Source organism: Balearica regulorum, chromosome 18, assembly GCF_011004875.1.
Source record: "Balearica regulorum gibbericeps isolate bBalReg1 chromosome 18, bBalReg1.pri, whole genome shotgun sequence".
In the NCBI taxonomy this organism is placed as follows: Eukaryota; Metazoa; Chordata; class Aves; order Gruiformes; family Gruidae; genus Balearica; species Balearica regulorum.
In genome coordinates, this window is record NC_046201.1 from 12,935,380 (window position 1) to 12,956,837 (window position 21,458).

At 47.9% G+C, this 21,458-nt stretch overlaps 1 protein-coding gene across 3 annotated transcripts in view; it reads right to left on the bottom strand.

Annotated features, from left to right (window-relative positions):
• DNAH9 (dynein axonemal heavy chain 9) overlaps positions 1-21,458 on the bottom strand; it is a 214,267-nt gene that overhangs the window by 101,895 nt on the left and 90,914 nt on the right. For 2 of the 3 annotated variants that reach the window (XM_075770399.1, XM_075770401.1), the window contains 5 exons: positions 20,387-20,548; positions 19,190-19,423; positions 12,363-12,623; positions 6,769-7,194; positions 3,967-4,086 (listed from right to left, as the gene is read on the bottom strand). In XM_075770399.1, coding sequence (XP_075626514.1) covers positions 3,967-4,086; positions 6,769-7,194; positions 12,363-12,623; positions 19,190-19,423; positions 20,387-20,548 — 1,203 coding nt within the window. The remainder of the gene's footprint in view (positions 1-3,966; positions 4,087-6,768; positions 7,195-12,362; positions 12,624-19,189; positions 19,424-20,386; positions 20,549-21,458) is intronic. The other variant, XM_075770400.1, reaches the window with a different exon arrangement.

Here is a 21,458-nt window from a genome sequence, read left to right on the forward strand (position 1 = left end):
TCAGCAAGCCATAGACAAAACCAGAATGCAAACAATCCCACTCCAGCCTTCTTTGCTCTATAGAAGCCCAGGGTTGACACTGGCTTCCCCACGCTCTCAGCCTCTTATCTGTCATCAACACCTGTGACTGACAGGCTGAAGAATTTACCCAGTGTGAGTGAGGCAGATGATATTTGCCAGCTAGAGATCAATTGAAAACACACCACTTTTTTCTAGCAGAATCCAGGGCAGTGACCAGCACTCATCCTCCTTACCACTGCAAAGGATGTACCAGTCATACGATGCCTCAGTTCTGTGTGATCCTAGACACAGGAACAGAGATTTGCTTCCACCTGGCTCTGCTTTTTCTCTAACAATGAAAGGAAAGGATGTTTCACCTGGGGGAGAGCATGTCCTGGCAACAGGGGGGAGGTAGAAGACGACAACATTGGCAGACTATGGAGAAAACAAAGTTCAGCCTGTCTCCTCTATGCACATCAACAGACACAGCTTGGGAAGCTCTCCATGCTTTCAAACGCAGAGTAAAACCGCTTTCCAGCCTCCCTGGGCATCACCTTTGTGAGCACAAGAGGACATGACTAATCACAGCCGTTATGGCCATGCACCGTACTTGAGTGGACATCCAAACTCAACATAAATGAAAATGGCTTATAAACCTCAGCAAGGACTGCCAGGCTGAAAAATAATAATCATATTCAAAGCAGAAAGCCCAAACTCGAGTGATATCCTTTATCTGCCCCAAAAAATCAAACCACCCTCCTCCACCCAGTTCTCTTGATGCACAGATCAGGCTGCACCAAACCCATCTTCCTTTCTCCTCTTACTGTTTTCAGTTTGCTCCCAGTCACCTACACATTCTAATTTTAAGTGTATATAAGAGACTGAAATCAGTACGGGAGTGGGCAACATCCCCCGCAGGTGACCAGGCAGAGCCACGCGTGGTCTCCCCAATTCGCACAACACCAAACAGGAGTGGGGTGGGAGAAGCAGTTTGTGCTTAACCACTTCCTAATTGCTTTAATGGTTTCAAGATTTCAAAGTTTGCTGCTGTGGTTCTCCTGAAGCCTGGACAGGGGAAGGTTTCTTTCCAAAACTGGTCACCAGTGCATCCAAAACATTTCAAGAGGAAAGAAAAGGGGGCTTTGAAACTGAGGCAGCTAACTGCTATACAAAATAAATCATCAAGACTGTGTCTAAACAATGAAAACCAGCTAAGGTATTTAACAGTTAAGGATATAGTCCAGCACCAGCAAAGCACGGGAACAAGTACTGCTTTTAAGCAGGTGCTGACCCCGAGCCTGTGAGCCATCCCAGTTAATTAGTAAGGTAAAGAACACACTTAAAAGGGAATATATTCCCGTTGCTTCACTGAGATTCTACTGCCCACGACATCAACTCAGTGCTGTCGGATCATGGACAGACGCATCTGTCATCGCAAAAACTTCAGCTGCAACCAAAGTAAGTTTTTGAAAACTTGATTCCTATGTCTTATCTTGATTTCAGAATCAAACCACTTTCTTTTAAAGGAAATTATTAAACTTTAAAAATCATGTAGGGACATCACAAGTCACTATCTTTTTAAAATATTTCTCATACTGTTTTCCAAGGACAATTTTGTTAATATAGCTAAGCCAAAAAACCCCCACATAACCCCACAATTTTCCTTATCGCAATATTGCAGTTGTATCTGAATGAAGATTCATGTTTTAAGCCAAGAATTCACATGCTAAGCACGCACCTTTAAGAAAACATGTTCTGTTTGTTACAGTGGTACTAATCGAGGTGAAATTAAGCTGTATTCAGTGTAAAGTATACACTTACACACACACACATATATTTATATGAAAAGAGGTGAGACCATCATTTCTATTTTTCTTTTTCATGAAACATTTTCTTCTTGTATTTTGTGTTTACTGACTCCTACATGGGCCACAATCTACCTCCACATCACACGTTAAACAGGATTTTGTTAGGCTGTGGAAAGGCACGGGGAAATACTCATCCTGCAAAATCTCCCCAGAAACATAAATGGCTCTTTCAAATGAAAAAGCTGCTTTCCTGTTTTAATTGAAGGTTTTGGAAGCATTGAGTGAGATTTAACCTGAAGAACATGAAAGCACGAAACTCCTTCGGTGGCTCCATGAAAGAGATCTAAATCAGCATAGGAAGGGATTTATCTGCTGTTTGTCTTTGACCCCTTATATCTGAGTATATCACAGTCCTGCCTGAATTTGTCTGCGAAGCAGCCGCCTGTGGTACAGCAGTGCTGCACTCCTGTCTTCCGAAGGAGGCACGCACAAATTAAAGATGAAAGTGTTTTTTTCAGAAGTTTCCCAATACCTAAGCATGCAGCAGGTGAACTGTGCAGTTCTCGGGAGCACTTTGATGCCCCACTAAACACAGCCTTTTTCATCTGCCTGTGAAAACCCACCTGAAATCTAAACAGCTCTGAAAATCCAGGCTAAAGCAATTTGCTGAAGGTCACCTAAGAAGGTTTGAGAGTTGGAAATGGAGAAAAATGGAGAACTGAGCACAACTCTCCATGTCCCAAGCAAAAAAGCTTAACCACTTGGCTATCGTTCTCGTCTCTACATTGGGATAGATACTTTACAAACAAATTACAGCCCAACACAGCCAGGAGCTGGTAAAACAAGCAGAGAAACCTGCTTCCAGCATCACTTCTAGAAATAGCTTTGCATTCTGACTTAGCTGCCACCAGCCCCACCAGCAGAAGCAGCTTCAACAAGACAGACTGAGCCCAACCTCCATCCCTGAATACGTGCAGACCGGGCAGGACACTCTCCTGGACATACAGGTGGAGTCTCTGGGCAAGAGAGTGGCTGGAACACAATATCTCTGCTGCTCCTGGGAGGAAGGGCAGCACTGCAGCCTTTCTTTCAGTACTGCTACAAGACCAGGCTGCATGGTCACAAGGAAGGGGCCGTGCGTGTCAGTGAGTTTTGCCAGGTCTCAGGCAGGAGCCACGTGCTGAGCACACATCCCCCACCTGAAACGGGGCAAGGCAGGCACGCTACACACCAAGAGCTGCAGTGGAAGCAATGTGGGAGTGCACTGCCTGAGTCGGTACCCACAGAAGTCTGTACCTCTACCTGCATCTTCCCTGCAGGTCTAGCGAGTCAGATGTTTCAAAAACATGAAAACAATGGGGCTCTCCACCGAGATAATGTTAATGGTGTCTTCACGTGCTAGAGGGTAAGCTTGAGTCAGCAGACCCAGCTGCTAGAACCAGCTCCAACCCCACAGCCTGCCAGGGCAGAGCTCAATCAACAGGACAGTCTCCTGCAACCCTGTTTCCCCTGCTAGGAGGAGGAACTGGCTTGCTCCGAGCTACCAGCCCGTGTAGAAGCCAAAACACAAAGTGTTAAGGGCAACTGCAGCACTGGATGTGAGCTGGGGCTCCTGCTAACAGGACAGTGTGAACAGAAACCATTATCTCTCAGTCTCTTATCTGTGAAGCAGTGACAAGGGCATTGCCCCCGCAGAGGACTAGGAGGCTGCATATTTTGAAGATACAACAGACAGCGATGCATACCGATGGGCTGATAACAGGGACATGCACTGTTTTTTTAGAGCTTTTCACTATTAACTTTTTATCATTTCAAAACCTGCACAGCTACTGGCATATTCCTGCATTTGTTTTTACAATACAATTTTTGAGTCATAGAGTTTTGGCCCATCAGTACTTAATCACACATTTAAGTAACAAAAAGGAGATGAGAGCTGTGAAGAGAGTATAGCCAGTCTCTTCAAATATGAGCAGTGCCTACCCTGATGTATGAAAGCAGCCAATGCAAAATCATTCTCATTACTGAAACTTGCTGCAGTGCAGGAAATGTATTCCAAAAAAATTAGAGGATGTAACGTACTGTGCGCACATGGTTCGCATCTCAGCAGCACCTGATACCTCCCATTCATGCCATCAGAGTTGCATCTGCTGACACTCACCAGCCGATTTGCAAGAGCAATGGTACACGCTGTAGCTTCAGCTTCTTGCTGACATTTGAGTTTGTCTGAAGTGGCCTTCTCAAACTTGGCTGTGAGCTTTCCCAGGTTCTCATTGAGGCGCTGCACATGGAAAAAAAAAAAAAAAAGAAGATAACAGCACAGTTTTAAGGAAAACCCTTCTTGAGAGATGATTCGCACTGCAGCAGGGCTGGCCAAGCTGCACCACAACTCACGCTGCCCAGGCTGGCACCCAGCGTGCAGCCCCTACACAGTGTTGTGGCATCAGGAGCCAGTGCGGAGCAGCCATGTGCTGTGCTATTTTACATGCTTGTAACTCACCTCCTTGGCACAGGGCAGAAGCAAAGAACACACAAAACTAATCTATTTTGGGCACTGCCCTGGTGTCAATTTAAAATGGGAAAGGGGGTCCTCATGGCCAAGTACCAACGATGGCTGAGCAATGAGGAGGACAGCTAAGAAAACAAACTTTTGTATTTCCTGATGCTGCAGCCCCCTTGGTCTCAGTCCAGTCCTTGAGGTCCTACTGATTCACCAAATTGTGCTCAAAACCCCAAGGGGCTCCCTGAGCAGCTGGAAGTATGCTTGCACCATCTTCAAGCTATACCTCCTGCACCTTCTTTCTAGAAGGGAATATGACATATAAGTCAATAAAGTTGTTCTGCTCCTAAAGCTGCCAGAGCGTGTACCTTGGGACACTCCTACACAGTGCTTGGTGGGACCACCTCACATGCAGGTTGGCTGCAAAGTGTTTTGTGGCTGGGAAGGAGCAGAAAGACCCCAAACCACCTGGAGAAAAAGATCCCTTTGCTTGGACAGAGCTGCTCAAACTGGTCTAAAACAAATCAACGACTCCCACAAGCACTTGGAGCATTTCACTTCTGATAAGAGAAGTAGACGTAATAATTGATTTTATCTGCACCCAATGCAAACTGCTTAAGGCTAAACTGCTTGTAAATCACTTTAACACTGTTTGAGCTACACACTAGAAACTAACCTTAAAATGAAAAACCCTTATATTAGGGATATCTGCAGCTCTCCAGGATACTGGAAAACATGAAGCAGTCTCTCCTCAATAACATCAAAAGTTTCTGTCTCTGTGTGCTTATGAACATGTGTGCATCTATCTATAAAATCCCATTACACAAGCACAATCTGATATATGAGTATCTATGAGCTATGACGAACAGCTCATACCTGTAAATCTGTGACACTGTGAGTATACATCTTGCTTCTACACCTACCCTCCCCAGATTCATAGCAACCTTGTTTCCCAGGCAGATAAAGGAGAGGGGAAGGTACTTAGTATTTTTGACAATCAGAATATTTCATTTATTGCTAAAAATGGGTATGTGACAGCTCGGGGCCTGGTTTTGAGAGGTATGAATCAGCCTCACATCAGTGAAGCTATCCAAGATATCCCAGGTGATAAGCAAGGATATACCTCCACATCCACCCCCATACTGAGCAGGGTATCATTATCCATCTGCAGAGGGGAAAACTCACCTAAACCAGTCAGGTTTGCAAGTGCATGCCAGTGGAGTACCAGTAATCCCCCCAAAGATTGCCATTTTCTTTAACAAAATCCCACTTCGTTAAAAAAAGAAGAAAAAAGAAAAGCTCAGGCATTAAAAGCTTTGGAAACGAGCAACATAAAGGGATGAAAAAAGTTCCCCAGCACTGTATTTCACATCTGAGATGGGAGAATTAGAGCCTAAAGATCTCTAAATCCATCCCCGCTTCAGGTGCTGTGCCTGCCCTCCTTTCATCTGCAGCAGGAAGGGGCGACCAGAGAGCTCTGGAGGTTTTCAATATATTTTTAGTTAAAAAGTGTAGTACACATTTTAAGAATAATAAGTTCTGGGAGGCATCAAAAGAATTATGCTTTTTCTAACATGAAGATGTGCTGGTGGAAGAGATGAGTCCTCGGATGAGCTCAGCTGGAGGGACTGTGCTGCCCCTCTCCAGTTGCATATCTCAAAGTCACTTAAAGACAAAGCTGTCAGCTGGCGACACACCTTGGTTATTAACAGGACTTTTGTGCACGCTGTGGTGTCAGTACGAAGGCACAGCCACAGAGGATCCGGCACCCCGAAGAGGGATCCCAGACCCACAGCACTTTCAGAAAAGGCAGGTTTTGGAGCACAAGCGGTGGCTGCTGCAGCAGGAGGGACATGGAGAATGGCGAAAGACGGGATGCTGTGCTGCCCATAACTTCTTCTATTTCTTCTATTCAGTGCTATTTTATCATTTTTTTAAAGTAGCAAAAATCTAAATAAGGATGATGCACAAGATATGCCAACAGGGAGCTGTGCAGTGACAAATTATTAGACTCCTACTAGAGCAGCTTTGAAAACATGCCCACGGCTGGGGACTGAGTGCGGGGAGCCAGCCCAACCCAGCTCCGAGCTACCAGTGCTCTCAATCAGCCTCCGGTTCCTCCTCCCTGCCCCTGCGCAGCACACCGGGAACATACCGGTTTGAGATAATGAGTTTTCTGAGGACCCATGAGTAGAGATAAATTACATTTTAAAAATTAGGTTGGAATAATAAGAATCAATAATTAGCCTTCCTCTTAAGGTGTAAGCAATGCTGGAGAAGAACAGATGAAATGTAGAAAGCAGCAATAAAAAGGATAGAAAAGACTACAATCTACCGAATCTTTGGATTCCTACTCCTCCCTTAAAACTACGTGAGTGCAGAGAAGCAGCTTTCTCCAAAGCAGAGGATTTCTCCCCAAGAAGTGACTAGTGCGATGGGTCCCACCAAAGGGCAAGCACTTACGGCAATTTTGGCCTTGATGCTGGCCAGCTTGTCCTGGGCAGCCGCCAGCTCCGCGTTGGCTTTGCTCAGAGCCTGTCGCTTTGGCTCCACGTCGCAGTACACCTCATGGAAGCGCACGATGTTTACCACCCAGGAGCAGAGGCCGGCCGCGGCGTAGGACTTGGTGGTCACAAATTCAGGTTTAAACTTGGGATCTTGTAAATAGGGCTGAAGGGCTTTGAGGCAGTTCTCGTGGATGTTCTCCTTGTCGAACTTGATCAAGGAGTCCAGGAAGCTATCCACCCTGGCCATGGCGACTTTCGCTGCTTTCCAGCTCCTGTCCTTGGGAATCTTTCCTCCCGGGGCCATCAGCACCATCACGGCCGCAGTGACATTGCTGACGGCTGAAGGCGGCGACCCGAAGGACCTCAGCTCTGTCAGATTCTTCTGAAGAGGGGAAAACAAGGTTGTTAGACAAAAATGAATGGGCTTTCTTTTTACTGTGCCACTAATAGAGTCAGGCTCCCAAGCTATCAATCTGATAAATTGGGTTTCTCTCGGCCTGAACATTGCTGCCTTTAAATCACCGCTATGCATGTTTACAGCACACGTGCTCAATTCCCTGCATCCAGCTCCTTATATCCCACTGGGACCAGCATGGCACAGTGTTCCTCCCCAGAGTCCCACCCTTCCCTGCTGCCAGCCCTCCTGCCTGGGGCAGCAGGAGGTTTTCTGCCCTCAGAAGATCAGGATAAGGAAAAAGGAAACCTTTCCAAATAATAACCTCTATAAACAGCCCCCAGCCCCTCTAAAACTGCCTTGCAGAGCTTCCCTTCATGCTCAGCTACTCCCTGTGCCAGAGACACCCATGCATTAGGGTTTGTTGAATTATTCACATGCACCCTGTTTCCACAGGGCCATCATCCAGCCCGGATTTCGGCACTTTAACCAAGCAGGAGAGCAGTCGTTGGGGTGAACAGGCAGTTGCCCCTCCAGAATCAGCTGATCTCTGGGGACACCCGTGCCCAAGGGGGAGTTCCCATCTCCTCCACTGACAACACGGGCGGTTTTAACAAGTCCCTAATATTAAGTGGGATGAATCTTAACAAGTGAAAAAAAGCTAAAATGTGGAGAAACCACACGTTTCCTAACACACTTGCAACTGAGACAACAACGCGATGCTGAGGGTTTGATCTGCTGACACCCAGACTCCTCTCTCCACGCACACGTGAGTTAGCTTTTGCATAGGAAAACCCAGCATGGGTAAATCAGCTGTTTCCAGATGACACGCTGTTGTCAAAACAAGGATAAGGGCTGTTTCAACACGTTTAAGAAAAATATATGAACTTCTGTCAGTTCCTGTTTCTATCAGTTTTGAATAGCTTTTAATCTATATTTTCTGATATTCTGTTTCTGTCTATGGAAACAAGGTGGAATAGTCTGGTACCCTTGAGCACCCATTTTTGGGATAAAGGTATCTGCTACTAACCCATTCCTGAATGTGTCTCTCCTTGCTTTTAGCTTTTGTTAATAATCGAGCTGATAGAGAGCTGTGTGCACTTCCAGTGTAGAATGTCTCTAATTAACATGCTCAGTGACATGGAGCCAACCGGGAGCAGAGCCGAGCACCCCAACACACCCTCCTCCGTCCCAAGCACCCTGCTCAGCTCGACTGGGAGCAGTGTATATGCCGTGGCCTCTCCCCAGCCCCACACGTGCTGGGGGGCTGGGAGGGCTCTGGCGGAGCAGCCAGTGTTTAACAGCCCGCATCTCTGGGGAAATGGGATGCTGAGCTGGTACCTTTTTCCCTAGGAGGTGAGCACTTCCATGACATGATGGGAACGGCGACACTGCTACCCCGAACGGGAGGGAGGATGATGCTGTCCCGGCCAGGAGAGCGAGGAAGACCTGGGCAGCACAGGGTGGCTGGTTTCCTTCCTTACCACAAGAGTCTCTGGCACCACGGGACGAGGACAAGCCAGGTCTGCAGTGAGTGCCACGCTGATGAACTTGGGTACCAGGTAAAAGGAGCTCTGCCCTTTTCCCTCATGGCGTCAATCAGTCACATCTTAACAAATCACTCTGAATTCTTCTTTGGCACACCAGAGTATCCCTGGGATAGAAACCAGACACTGACACCAAGTGCCACCTCCCTCAGGAACACCAGCCGCTATGGAATCCTCAAATGCCTCTGGACCATCTCCAGGGGACATTCCTTGCAAGCAATTGCATGGAAGGTTCATTGCTTTTGATATTGTCACTGTCTTCTGCTGGCTGTAACCTGCGCAGAGTCCGAGCAGCACCGGCCAAGCGCCATCCTCCGTTCCAAGGGGGCACAGACTGCCCAGCCATCTCCGCACCTCCTGCTGGAAAGTGCTGTGAGCTGGGCAGGACCCACCGTCAGGGGAAGGGAGTCCCAGAGCCCATGTGCCTTGATCTCCCCTTCCCTGCTCCCCAAATTGAGATGAGGATGCCAAAACATCAGATGCACTGAGCCCCACATCCTGCAATCCTTAGAGCCCAGGGGATGTGGATGCTGAGAAAGAGCCTGAGCACCCTCACAGGGCGAGCAGACAAACTGCACTGTAAGAGGTAAAATGGCACTTTTGTCTCTAAAATCTGATTTCCCGAGTTTTCAAACTCACTCTCACATCTGGGTTTGCATTTTTTCATTTTTGCAGGTGCTCTGTACTGGGTTTACCATAACCCACATGTCATTCATCACGGCCCGTACAATAATTAATTAGTTTATATACAGATTATATATATAATTATCTCATATATGTATATACTTATCTCTTTTTAACACCTTAAATAGCCTCTCAATTTGCCATGGGGGGCACTCACACTGCCACCAAACCCTGCAAATGGCACTAACGCTAAAGCAGGGGACACAAGTGGCTGCAGCACCTTCGCCCCGCGCAGCCGGAGCTGGGCTGAGCCAGCCTGCGGTCGCTTCTCGGCTCAAACGGAAAAAAGAAAAAGGAAAGTGTAAATTGTGAGAAACTCACAGAGAGCTGGGCTGCTGAGCTGGGCCGCCCCCTCCAGAGAGCAGCATGGCTAGGGATGGTTTTGAAGGCACCAAAGGGGATTATTTAAAGCATCAGAAAGATAATCCTCCCCCCACAAAAAAAGGAGCAGAAATCAAGTCGGATTTAGGTTGCATCTGAGGAGAAGGTAACGCACATGGCCTGGCCCTCTTCACCTGATCACACGCTGATCAGATGGACTGGTTTTGGCTTTGCTGGAATAATTTGTGTACCAACCCCCGCCCCCATGCACTTGTTACCCATAACTACAGGTCCAAACAGACATGGCTGCTCCTCTTTTAAACTAGGAGGTGACACTGGCACAGAAACATCCACATATCCTGTACTTACTGAGCTTCTTAGCAGCTTATTACTGCATTCTACCTGACAGATTTTCTCACTGTTTTCCCTCTTAATGTTGCACGTAACAGTAACAGTGCTGTCTAGATAAGACGACTTAGATAATTGGGGAGAAACTACATATACACACATAAATATTGCTGATTATTCATGTCAGCAAGCAGGTCAAGCTCTCTGATGCATCTCTGATCAGCAGGTAAAGGAGACCATGCCTTCCAGTGCTCTGCTATTGCAGCTGTACAGATCCCTAGAGAAAATCCCAGCATCTCCCTAATCTTTGCCTAATGAGATATTCTACAGCTCCAGCACAAACCCAAAACTAATGAAAAGACAAACATTTTCCCTTTGTACAATCTTTTTCCTTCCAGGAACAAAAGCCAAAGCAACACGTCTCTGCAGCAAAGCCACGTGTTTCCTGAAAGCTAATCAAACAGAAAACCCATTCCTGATGACTCGAGTTGCTTTCCTCTCTTCCAACAGGGCTGTGATGAAGCCAGAGTTTGAGGCATGACTGAGCCATGCCTGGCTGCGGTCGTGGGAATAATGCTGATTTTCTAGCTGCACCTGGTGCGTGGTCACTGCTCTGCCCTGGGGGCAGCGGGCGTTTGCTGCTCCAGGACACTGCGTGAACTACAGACCAAGATAAATTGCAGGTACATGTCTCTGGGGCACATCTTGAAGTGTCGGGCTCCAAATGAGAACTCCTGGAGTGCCCCTGAAGGAAAAACCTCCCAAGGTACCAAATGCCTTCCCCAAACGAATCACTTAAGGATGCTCTGACTGCAGGAGACTATCTCCTGGTTATACATTTCCCTATGCATCTTCCTTTGGAGTCATCTTGTCTGCAGCAATGTACAGCTCTACCAAGAGATCATCCCACACTCAGTACCCAACTACCCACCACCAGTAACAGTGTTACAGCCCAAAGACACTGCTGAAGAACAGGTCCTCTCCCCACCCGAGAAGCCCCGGTACTGGATAAACCCAAACATGGGATGAGACTTCTGTGCCAGCACTTCTTATTGTGTCAAACCAGAAGTGACCCATGAGTGCACCTGTGGAGACAAGCTGTGTGTATCAGACACTGAGCATCACACTCAACAAGGCCTGAGAACGTCTTGGACAAAGAGAGGACAATGCAAATCCAGCCCAAATACAGCTGGAGAAGATCAGTCCAAACCCTCTGGCCACCCTGTTTTGTCCCTACAATAGCAGGGAACTCGCGAGAGAAAGATGCCCAGAGGAGCTCAAGAAGTCACCAACTCTCCTCACTGCACCTGTGGATCTCTGCTCCCTCTTCCCCACCTTGTCCTCTCCCTCGGCCAAGCAAGGCACTTGCTGTGGGCTGCAGGAAGATGCTGCCCCACTGCCCTGCAGACTTGGAGGGAGATGTGAGCCTTCCCATCACAGATCTCTTTCCAAAGCAGGAGACAGGTCAGGTGGAAACTTGGAGGACGCCCACACTCACTGCCAGCTGCAGCCCCACACTGCCAGCCCCACACTCATCATCTAGGTGAGTCTGTGGGGCTCACACGAAATCTGTCTGTGAAATGTTCTCAGCACCAGCTAGGCCACTGGGGAGAAAGGCTCACAGAGTAGCTGGGTGTAAAATCTGCCTTGTTGGTATTCTGGAGTGTTCTCAGCTCCTGCCATGCTGATTGTGCGCTCGCACATAACTACCCCAAGCAAACAGCATCGATACTGTCTCTCACTGAAATGAAGGGTGCTTGGGCTTCACCCTGCCTGTCCTGCAACACCTCCTGCACCTCTGCTGTGACCAGCTAAGGACACAGTGCTCCTGGCCACAGGACCCCCAGGACAGTTGACAACCAGCCCTCCGGAGAGCAGCGGCAGCCTCTCGTCTCCCCTCGTACAGCTTCGTTCCCCGCAGCTCAGTGGTAACAGCCTCAGAAACATCTGGAGAAAGAGCTGGTTGTGCCCCTGCCCCAGAGCCCAGCCCTCCATCCTGCACGTCCTCCTCCATGCTAGCAGACAGGTCTGAGCCAGAAACACGGCCCAGACAGCAAGACAGAGGTACAGAACTGGTGAGCCCTCTGACACTGACTTCTGGCTGCTCCAAGTTATATCAGGGACCAAGTATGCACCATCTGGGAAGAAGCTGGAGGACGGTCAATACGATACCCAAAAACTTGGGCTATCAGATGACACTGCCCCCCCTGAATGCAGAGGGGAGATACTGGATTCCCGCAGGAATCTTCACCCTACCTTGTTGAGGGTGTTCAGAGCAGCCTGGGCAGCTGCCAGGGCAGGCTCAGCTTTGGCCAGGTCTTCCTCGCAGTCCTTCTGTTTCTGCTTGACCTCCTGGGTGATAAGTGCCACCTTCTGTTCCTCCTCATCAGCTATTGCCTTTTCCCTGCTCACTTTCTCCGTCTCCACCCCCACCACCTGGATCAGCTTGTCAGCATCGTCATTCTTCTGCTTCAGCTCCACTTCTTGGGCTGCCAGCTTGGCCTTCAGCTCATCCACCTACAGGGAAAAAACATGCGTGGGAGCATGGACACTCACCAACCTGATCCCCACCCTGCCCAGCAGCACGGGCTCACACACAAGTAGGGCTGCATGTAAAGCAAGCAATGCCCTGGCAGCACAGAAAAGCAGTATTTCTAGCTGTTAGCAGGATAACGCGCTCTCCTTTGCTCATGGTTGCTCGTGTTGTCGTGGTTCAGCCCCAGCTGCAGCTCAGCATCACGTGGCCACTCGCTCAGTCCTCCCCCATGGGATGGGGAGGAGAATCGGAGGAAAAAGATGAAACTGGTGGGTTGGGATAAGGACAGTTTACTGGGGCAGCAAAGGGAGAGGAAAATAACAACAACAATACTTTGAATATACAAAGTGGGCGATACGCAAGGCAATTTTCTCACCCAAACCAATGCCCAGCCTGACCCCGAGAAGCTGTGCCTCCTCCCCAGCCAGCCCCCGTCCTATGCTGAGCATGACGCCATATGGTATGGAATGGTATGGGATGTCGCTTTGGCTAGTCTGGGTCACCTGTCCCGGCTGTGTCCCCTCCAAGCTCCTTGTGAGTATTAACTCTATCCCAGCCAAAAACAGACCCCTGGGCACCAGGAGCCAGCTCTCCCCATGCCGCCCACCCGCCCAGCGCACTGTGCCACTCTTCCACCCCTCCGTGACGTGCCCACGCACACGCAGCACAGCAGCACCCCATCAGTTCCCCCACAACCGTCAGTCCCTATGGACTTGTGGCGGGAAGGGCATTTTTCACACCAGAAAGATTATGATTGGGATCTGCTGACAGGTTCAGCCCTTCTCAGAGATCCAAGGCTCCAGGGGCTTTAACATGTGATGTCAAATGAGCTTGAGAAGGGACCTTCCCCTGCTCAGCAGGTAGCCAAGAGGCATGGCAGTGGTGGCAGCTCCTCTCACACTGCTCCTCCGAGCAGCTGCTCACACCCAGCAAGGCAGGAGTCCTCTTCAGCAACAGGCTGTAATATTTGCATGGTGGGGGACCTCGTGCTGGCTCTCACTTGAAGATAGAAAGTCTCTCTCACTTGTTTCGATCAATTTACACAGGCTCTGTGCAGACCACAGAGTTTTTCCCTGTCCTGCCATCAGGGTCATAAAGGATTGCTTAGAGCTCCTGGGGTACGTCTTTACCTATATAAAAATATTTACTAGAAGGGAAGTCAGACACTTGCTTTTGTTGATAATTCCATTTTTACACCAGAAGAGAGAGCACAATTTGCAATCTTACAAACTGAAGCTATTGACATTCTGCTTCAAGTGGAGAGTGGTTTCTTAGGAGTCTCTTTGTGCACTTCATCCATTGTCATCTCCTGCTGCCTGGCACTACAATGCTGTTTTCACCAGGACAAAAACGCGACTGTAAATCCAAACGACTCCGGGCTCGCAGGAGCACATAATCCCTTCAGTCGGCAAACTCAGCAGCAGCTTCTTGTTCAGCTCCACTTCTTCGGGGATTGCAGGAAATTGAAGTGGGAGACTTCACTGATGGCAGATACAGCTTGTGACCTTCTGCTCAAAAATCAGTAATCATGTGCTGGATACATACATGAATGGGAGCTTTAGGGGTTTACACGACCATGACAGAACAAGCAAGGGATTAAAACCCACTAGCACTCAACAGCGCTACACAGTGGAGAGATGTAAACTCAGCCCCCAGCACCGCCCGTGGGAACAGAAAGCATCCCGACAAAACCTGCTTTCAGCCAATCACATGCAATAACGGAAGGATAAATGACTTGCCATAACATTGTCAGGATTTAAAAAAAGCAAGCAATTCAGTTAGGGCTTTGCCTGAAAGAAATATTTGGAAGCCCAGAAGCATGTTACCGTGAAGGCCCCTGCCGTGCTGGGCTTGGGTTACACATTGAATTCCCAGTGGGAATGATGAAAGTCGGAGCTGTGATGTGTATCCTGAGGCTCTGCTGGACCCTCTGCCAACAGACCACACCACGTCCAGGGGACATGCGCTGACCCCCAGCCTCCCTTACCTACGGCAGGAGTTTGGAACATGAAAGGGAACCATCATGTTTCCCAGTGAGGCTGAAGCTCAAACACGGCTGAGCAGGGACAATTTAACAGTGTTTGTGCAGTGGGAAGAGAGAAACAGGCACTGCACCTAAATAACCAAACTCCCTGTCTTAGTGATGTCCTGGGGGTGGCACACGGAATGTACATTTATGAACTTTACTCCTCCAGTTTCATCCCCTCAGCACAGCAAACAAGTTTCCCTTAATCCTATACTCGCATCCACAGCAAAAACCGTCTGTTGCATCCATTTCTCCTCCCCTCCCACATATCCTAATACCCAGACATGAAAATGCCCGATGAGACACCAGTGAGCAGGGAGGCCTCAGGCCACCGCCCTTGGGAAGGCACAGGCACAGCAGAAACCTGAAATGTGCTCCCACCAACGGCCAGCGGAGCCGTCCCCGGCAGAGCAGCGTTAGGAATGAAGGCATGAAAAGGTCTCATCTTTCTACAAACATCACAGTAACTGAAGGTACTCAAATTTCCCCTCTCTCACATCAAAAAGGACCTTCCATCCAAAAAGTATGGCAGCTTGTACACAAAGCTATTTTCTGTTTCTTTGGAAAACCCAGATGCTTGTCATTTTTCCAGCCATTAACCTACACTTCCAAAACCCAGAGGTGGCCAAGCCCGACCACCACTGACACGTATTATCTCAGGGTGTGCAGAAAACCTTCCCAGCACAGCTCACATCTTCTGTCCTCTCACAGCCCAGAACTTCTCCAACAGTCGCACACAGTCTCCCTCCTTGCACTGACACCCCCTTACTCCTTGCTCACCCTATGAAAACCAGCAGTGTTACAAACCATTCGGATCAGGAGCAGGGCCATCCACCATCTTTTGAGCATAGGACTGCACCCGTGGAAGGGACCCACGCTGGAGAAGTTCATGGAGGACTGTATCCCGTGGGAAGGACCCCACGCTGGAGCAGGGGAAGAGAAGAGTGATAGAATGGCTTGGTGGGCACCTGGCGTCCAGCCAGTAACAGAAACCAGGACCACTCAATGTGAGGGGAAGGTTGAACACCAGAAACCCATCAGTCTGGAAGACAGAGTTCAGGAAGGCCCTAGAAGGCACGGGGCATGTGTGCATGGAGCAGGGGCACCCGACGCCTGGCCATAGGCATGGACAACAGGGCCACCAGGGCCACAGGGAGTTGCTAAAATAGATAAACAGAAGCAGCTCCATGTGGAGGAGCAGGAAGAGACTGTTTTATGTCCAACACAAGAGCACGGGATTGGGGTTTCACACCTCTTCAAAGACATGAGCCCTCAGCTAACAGTGGACTCAGGGTGCTGCAATGACCTGTCCTGCTTGGTTCCTGCCAGCACGTTGGACCCTGCGGTGCTGCAGAGCAGCCACAGACACCTACTTTATAAATTACCATCCAGACACACCACAGAAGAGTCATTACCGCACTCAGGGGAGCTGAGAAAAACACCACCAACTTTTCCAGTGTCTGCCAACACTGGCGAAAGCAGAAGATGCCTTTTGGGTAACACATAGCTGGTAAGCAGAAGAAAGCAAGAACTACAAGAGAACAACAGTACAAAAAGAGACTAAGGTGGAATGGAAAATCACAGCAGACTGTCATCGCAAGGAGAAGAGAGAATGCTATCAATCTCCTTCCCACAGGCAACACCAGGATAATAACCAGATCAAGGTGTGAGCAGACAGATCCAGCACATGCCTTAGCACACAGAATGTCATGACTGGCCACAAAATTGTCAGTGATTGGTCCCAGACAGTGCTAAGAAATGTGAAAAACCTGTGAGCAGCTTCCTGAGTCCAGGACATTGCTGATAAGCAATTAGTAATATGAGGCGGAAAGAGAAAAAGCAAAGCAAATGAGAGACTCAAGGGTAATGTACTGCGACTCCAACAAGGAAGGAAGAAGTGCTTGCCTACCACCAGGACAGCATATGAAGAATTATTAAAGAACAGAAAACCTGGAGGGTAGGCTCCCAGAAGACTCATTTTATCTGATTGTCCCTGCCTTGTTTCAAGAACACCAAATACATCACAAAGGTCACCGATTTAATTGATAGAGCCAGCAAGACTTGAATCTGGAATCCAGTGATGCAATCTTAACCAAAGTCATCCTAAAAATTACTCAGCAGTGGGCTCTGAACAGAGCACTGACCTCTTCACAGAGAACATCACTCTGAAAAACAAATGACTCATCCCACATATCTTCCCAAGTCTATTATGTCCTAATAACTGGAAACCGGCTTCTGCTTTTCTGAGTACTGAGGACAGCCACTGTCTTCAGGGAAAGATGGTTAGGCATGTAAGCTAATGGAAAACATTTCTTTAGAAGAAAAGTTGGTCAACAGTATCAAGATGTCCAAATCTCAAAAGGAAAAAAAAAAAGAGTGGGGGTGGGGGTGGGGAGAAGAATAAAAGGGAAGGAGAGGTTATTTTGAAACTGGAACGGCTAAGTCAACAAGTACCCTGCCACTACTTGCACAACAGCCCTCTCATGCTGAGGCCACACTGAACCTTCTATAGAAATGCATAACAATCATAATTAACTTGTCACGGCATCCAAGCAGCAGGAATCCAGAGAATGCTGATGATGGGAGCACTAGTCCTCAGACCTAAGGCACAACCAGGTCATACCCATGTATCAAAATCCTCCTCCTTTGCTTTGAAAATAAAAAAACCACAGTGTATTGCTTCCAAGCACCATGAACACAACCTGGAGATGACACACCTGCGTGAGACGAAGACTTGTCACTTCCTCAACACCAAGACCAACCATTTCCATGGGTGAATGTAAAGTTCAGGCTTTTAAATCCACATTCAAGACTGAACGTTCTGGTATGATTTGCAATACTGCTAAATATCAACACTGGTTTCAAATCAACAGCAGTTTTGACTATTGCGCACATCTGACAATTTAGGTGTTTAATTTTAGGCCCCCAGTGCTAATTTTAGATTCAAATTTGACATAGTTGTCCTCACTGTTCTGCATCTTAATCAACTTCACAAACAGGCACTTCTTGCCCCAGCCTCGCTCCAGCCAGATATGAACTTTGCGTTCTTTTACCCTTCTGGCAATAGCAAAACATACAAGACCCACAGGGGCTGTGGCTTCCCATCTCCTCCCCAGTCCTCCACCACTGCTCAGCACCTGTTCTGTGGCTCATCAGAGAACTCTTGCTGACATAAGACCCATATGAAGATATGCCTGAAGAATACAGAAGGGTCTCGTTGTTTGACCAATCCTACAGGAAATTGTTCCCTCTCAGAAGGTTAGTTTCATATTAGTTGGTCCCATTAAAAAATAGACCTAACCCATCCTGTCCAGCACTGGGGTATCATCAAAACCAGCAGCACCCCACAGGTCAGCACAATTATTTGCCTCCACAGGTAATGCAGATGTAAGGTCTGCTTTGCAGTGAGGGCACATACTTACTGCTCTGGTTGGTATCACTGTGATGGGTGCTCTCTGCTCATCAACCTCATCTGCATCCTCACAAAAGAGATGCTAAAACTTGCAAAGGGGACATGAAACATGCCCACTCCCCTCCTGTGTCCTCAAAGACCTGTCCTGCACCATGAAGAAAGCAACTGTCTGAAGTGAGATGTAGACTATCACAGTTGGGAGCCACTAATAAAGCCCATATATCACCCTCCAGTAAGGCTCATGTCCTATTGAGCATGACAGACATGATTTATGCCACCAGCATTACCCAGAACATATATATGGAAGGGGTTGAACTTGTTAGTCCTTCATTCACATCAACCCCCTGCATTTCTTCGGAGCAGCTTCAGGAGAGGCCCATTTGCCACAGTAGAAGCTTGTAAGTGAACATTTGTAAGAGTTAAGAGGATACGGAATGGAGAGAAAAACAGGAGTTTAGCAACAGATGTAGACAGCAAAGCCCTGAAAGGCAGCGCGAGTCACTACAGAGAGGTCTGTGAAATACTCAGAACAATATCTAGGCTTTACCGCAGAAGAGTGCCAATGCTGCTTTTTAGCAGGGGGATTTTGGGACAGCTAATCCACATTTCAGACATGTGTTAGTTTTTCTTAAAGATGGATAGCATAATGCAAGGAAAAATGAACATCAGCCTTATTTTAAAAGGCTGCTCTATTTAGTTTGTAAGAGGATTCTCGCTGAAGTCATTGTAGATTTCCTGGATGCAACTCCAAAAATCACTGATCTTCCTGTATTTTATAAGCTATTTTGTCACAACAGTTGAAATATAATCATTAAAAGATGTACGCAGCCAACTGGATCCCTACCTCATTTTATTTACTTTGATCTTTTATTTGAGATTAGCACCACCCAAACAGCAGAGACTGGACACATATTTCTTCCCTTTGCCTTTCCAGTACTCCTGCTCCTCCAGGAGCCAGTTAAAGCCAGACTAGAACGAGGATCTAGCACAAATTTTACGCCCTGCACTGTTTCACCCTGTAAAGTTCTCCTTTGAACCAGGATGCAGAAATGTCTCTAACAGAGAAACAAGGAAAACCATCAGCTTTTAACCCCAAAGGGTTTGCTTACCTGTGCAGACGTGCTGTTGAGCTTCTCTAGGCCGTTCTCCAGCCGCTCCATTTTTGCTTTTAAATCCTTGCCCTTTTTCAGTAGCAAATTCTGGTAGAGTTTGATTTGCTCAAGAAACGACTTTGGAGTTGTGTAGTTATATCGTCGCTCATTGCTCAGATACAGTCGGGATATTTCATTGACACTTGTGTGGACATAGGCCATGAATTTGCTTATTGAGTCTTTCACTGAATCCTACAGGTAAGATGAAAAGACAAGGAGAAAATATTATTTTAAACAGAACAGCTATATATATCACAGACCTGTGCTGTATATAAAGTAATTTATTAACTTTTTAGTCTGCTGAAGTAAAATCCAGGATGTAACATCTAAGCTGATCCCTTTTCATTTGTTATCTCTAAAATAAGTTTGTCTGCTCGTGTACTTTATGCCTCTTTTTATATCTTTTTATGTCATATTTTATCTTATTCCGAGCAATTTTTCTAGCATTCAGGTCTATAAAATAACAGCCTTTTAAGTATAAATTTGGGCTTTTCTCCTGTACAAATGGGGAAAGTACACACTCATAAAAAGAAACATTGTAGGCTTTATTCTTCCCAAATCCTGCCCATAAAAGCTAAATAAACAGAACTGAATCTCTTTTAGTCTAGTGGCAGGTTGTCATCAATGAGAACTTGACATATTTTTGCCCTTGAGAATTACAGACACTCAGACAAGCATGTGGAGAGAAAAGTGTATGTTCCCTGCAATAATCATAAGCATTAGGTTATTTTCTGCACGGATTTGTAAGCTGCCTCTCTTGCTAGCAAAGCAGTCGTTTCACTGCGATACTATCAGTGTACAAACACACGCGAGCGTGGTGCCCATGGCCATTCTTCCGCGAAGGTCCATGCCCCTCTCTGAAAAACCTGGACTATCTATTTCAAGCGTGGTCCCATTCACTTGGATGCACCACAGCACTACCCACAACTCCTCTCCCAACAGTCACCCAGATGTCCTGGATAAGTGCTGGAGGGCAATAAAGGTGAGCAAACCCTCTCTGCAATGATGCCACCGTTCGGTGAGGCATTGCTTGCACTGAACGGAGGGACAAGGTCACACCATGACCACCACCGTGCAGCCCGCGCCTGCACCCCCAGCAGAACTCCAACCCAGCACGGCTGGGACACCCCCAGATGCCATCGGGGAGGTGCTCACCTCCACGCTCTCTGTTTCTCGCAGAAAGCGGAGGCTGACGGACTCGAGGGCCTCCCGCGGCCACTCCTGGAACCAGTCTATGGCTGTGCAGCTGATGATGGCAGGGAACCTCCTGCTGCGGACGCGCAGCTTGTTACCGACAGGCGAAAAACACAGTGCAACCTGTGGGGCCCAAGGAAGAAGAAGGTGAGAAGACACGTCCAGGAGCGGGTGCCAGGCTCCAGCCACGCAGCCCAGCCCAGGCTCTTCCAGCCACTTCCACAGGAAGATCTCACACCGGCAGCTGATGGACAGCAACCTCAATCCTTCAGCCCTTGTCCTTCGGGCCAGCAAGTCTGGCCTGGAAAAGGCACAATCTAGCAGTAAACACATTTTTTCTCTGCAATAAAGACAAGCACTGGTGTTCAGCATCGCTATGGTCAAAAGCAGAAGCCTGGCACACTTTCAAGGCTGCAGCCGGGGTTTAATATAGCCACTCTTCTCTGCTTCAGCAGTGACACAAAGCTTCGCCTGGCAGGGAGCTGGCATCCAGATTCAAGTGGTGCAACCAGGAATTAAAGTGAATGGATCTAAATTCTCCTGGCAGGACCACAGGCCTGCCTGGATTGTTTCCCCAGAAGCCAGCATTGAAAAGCGTTGAGGTGGTTCAAACTCAAAATCTGCTTTTATCAGAATGAGCAATTTTTTAAAATAGAGAAATCTCAAAACAAGGCAGAATGGAAATAACAGCATTTGTGAATGTGTTTTCCCTGCTCATTGCATTTTTGCGCAGCAGGTCCTTTGCTTTTCAGGCTTTTATTTCAGTCCAATGGCTGCTAAAGGTTTCCGAGTTGCAGCAAATCGTGTAGTGTTCGTGGGTCTCTGGGGCCTGGGCAAGGGGCTGTTACTCCCCTGCTCAGCATCCTCCCAGCCCTGCACCATTCCTCCTTCCTCCAGCCTGCAGCACCCTTCCCTCGCCCACCTGCCTTTCTCCTTCCCCACAGCCAGCCTGCTCAGCCCCTCTCAGGAAGGAACAAGCTCTCCCTTCTCCAGAAAGAAACTCCTCACCCAGGATGTAAGGTCAGGCCAAGGC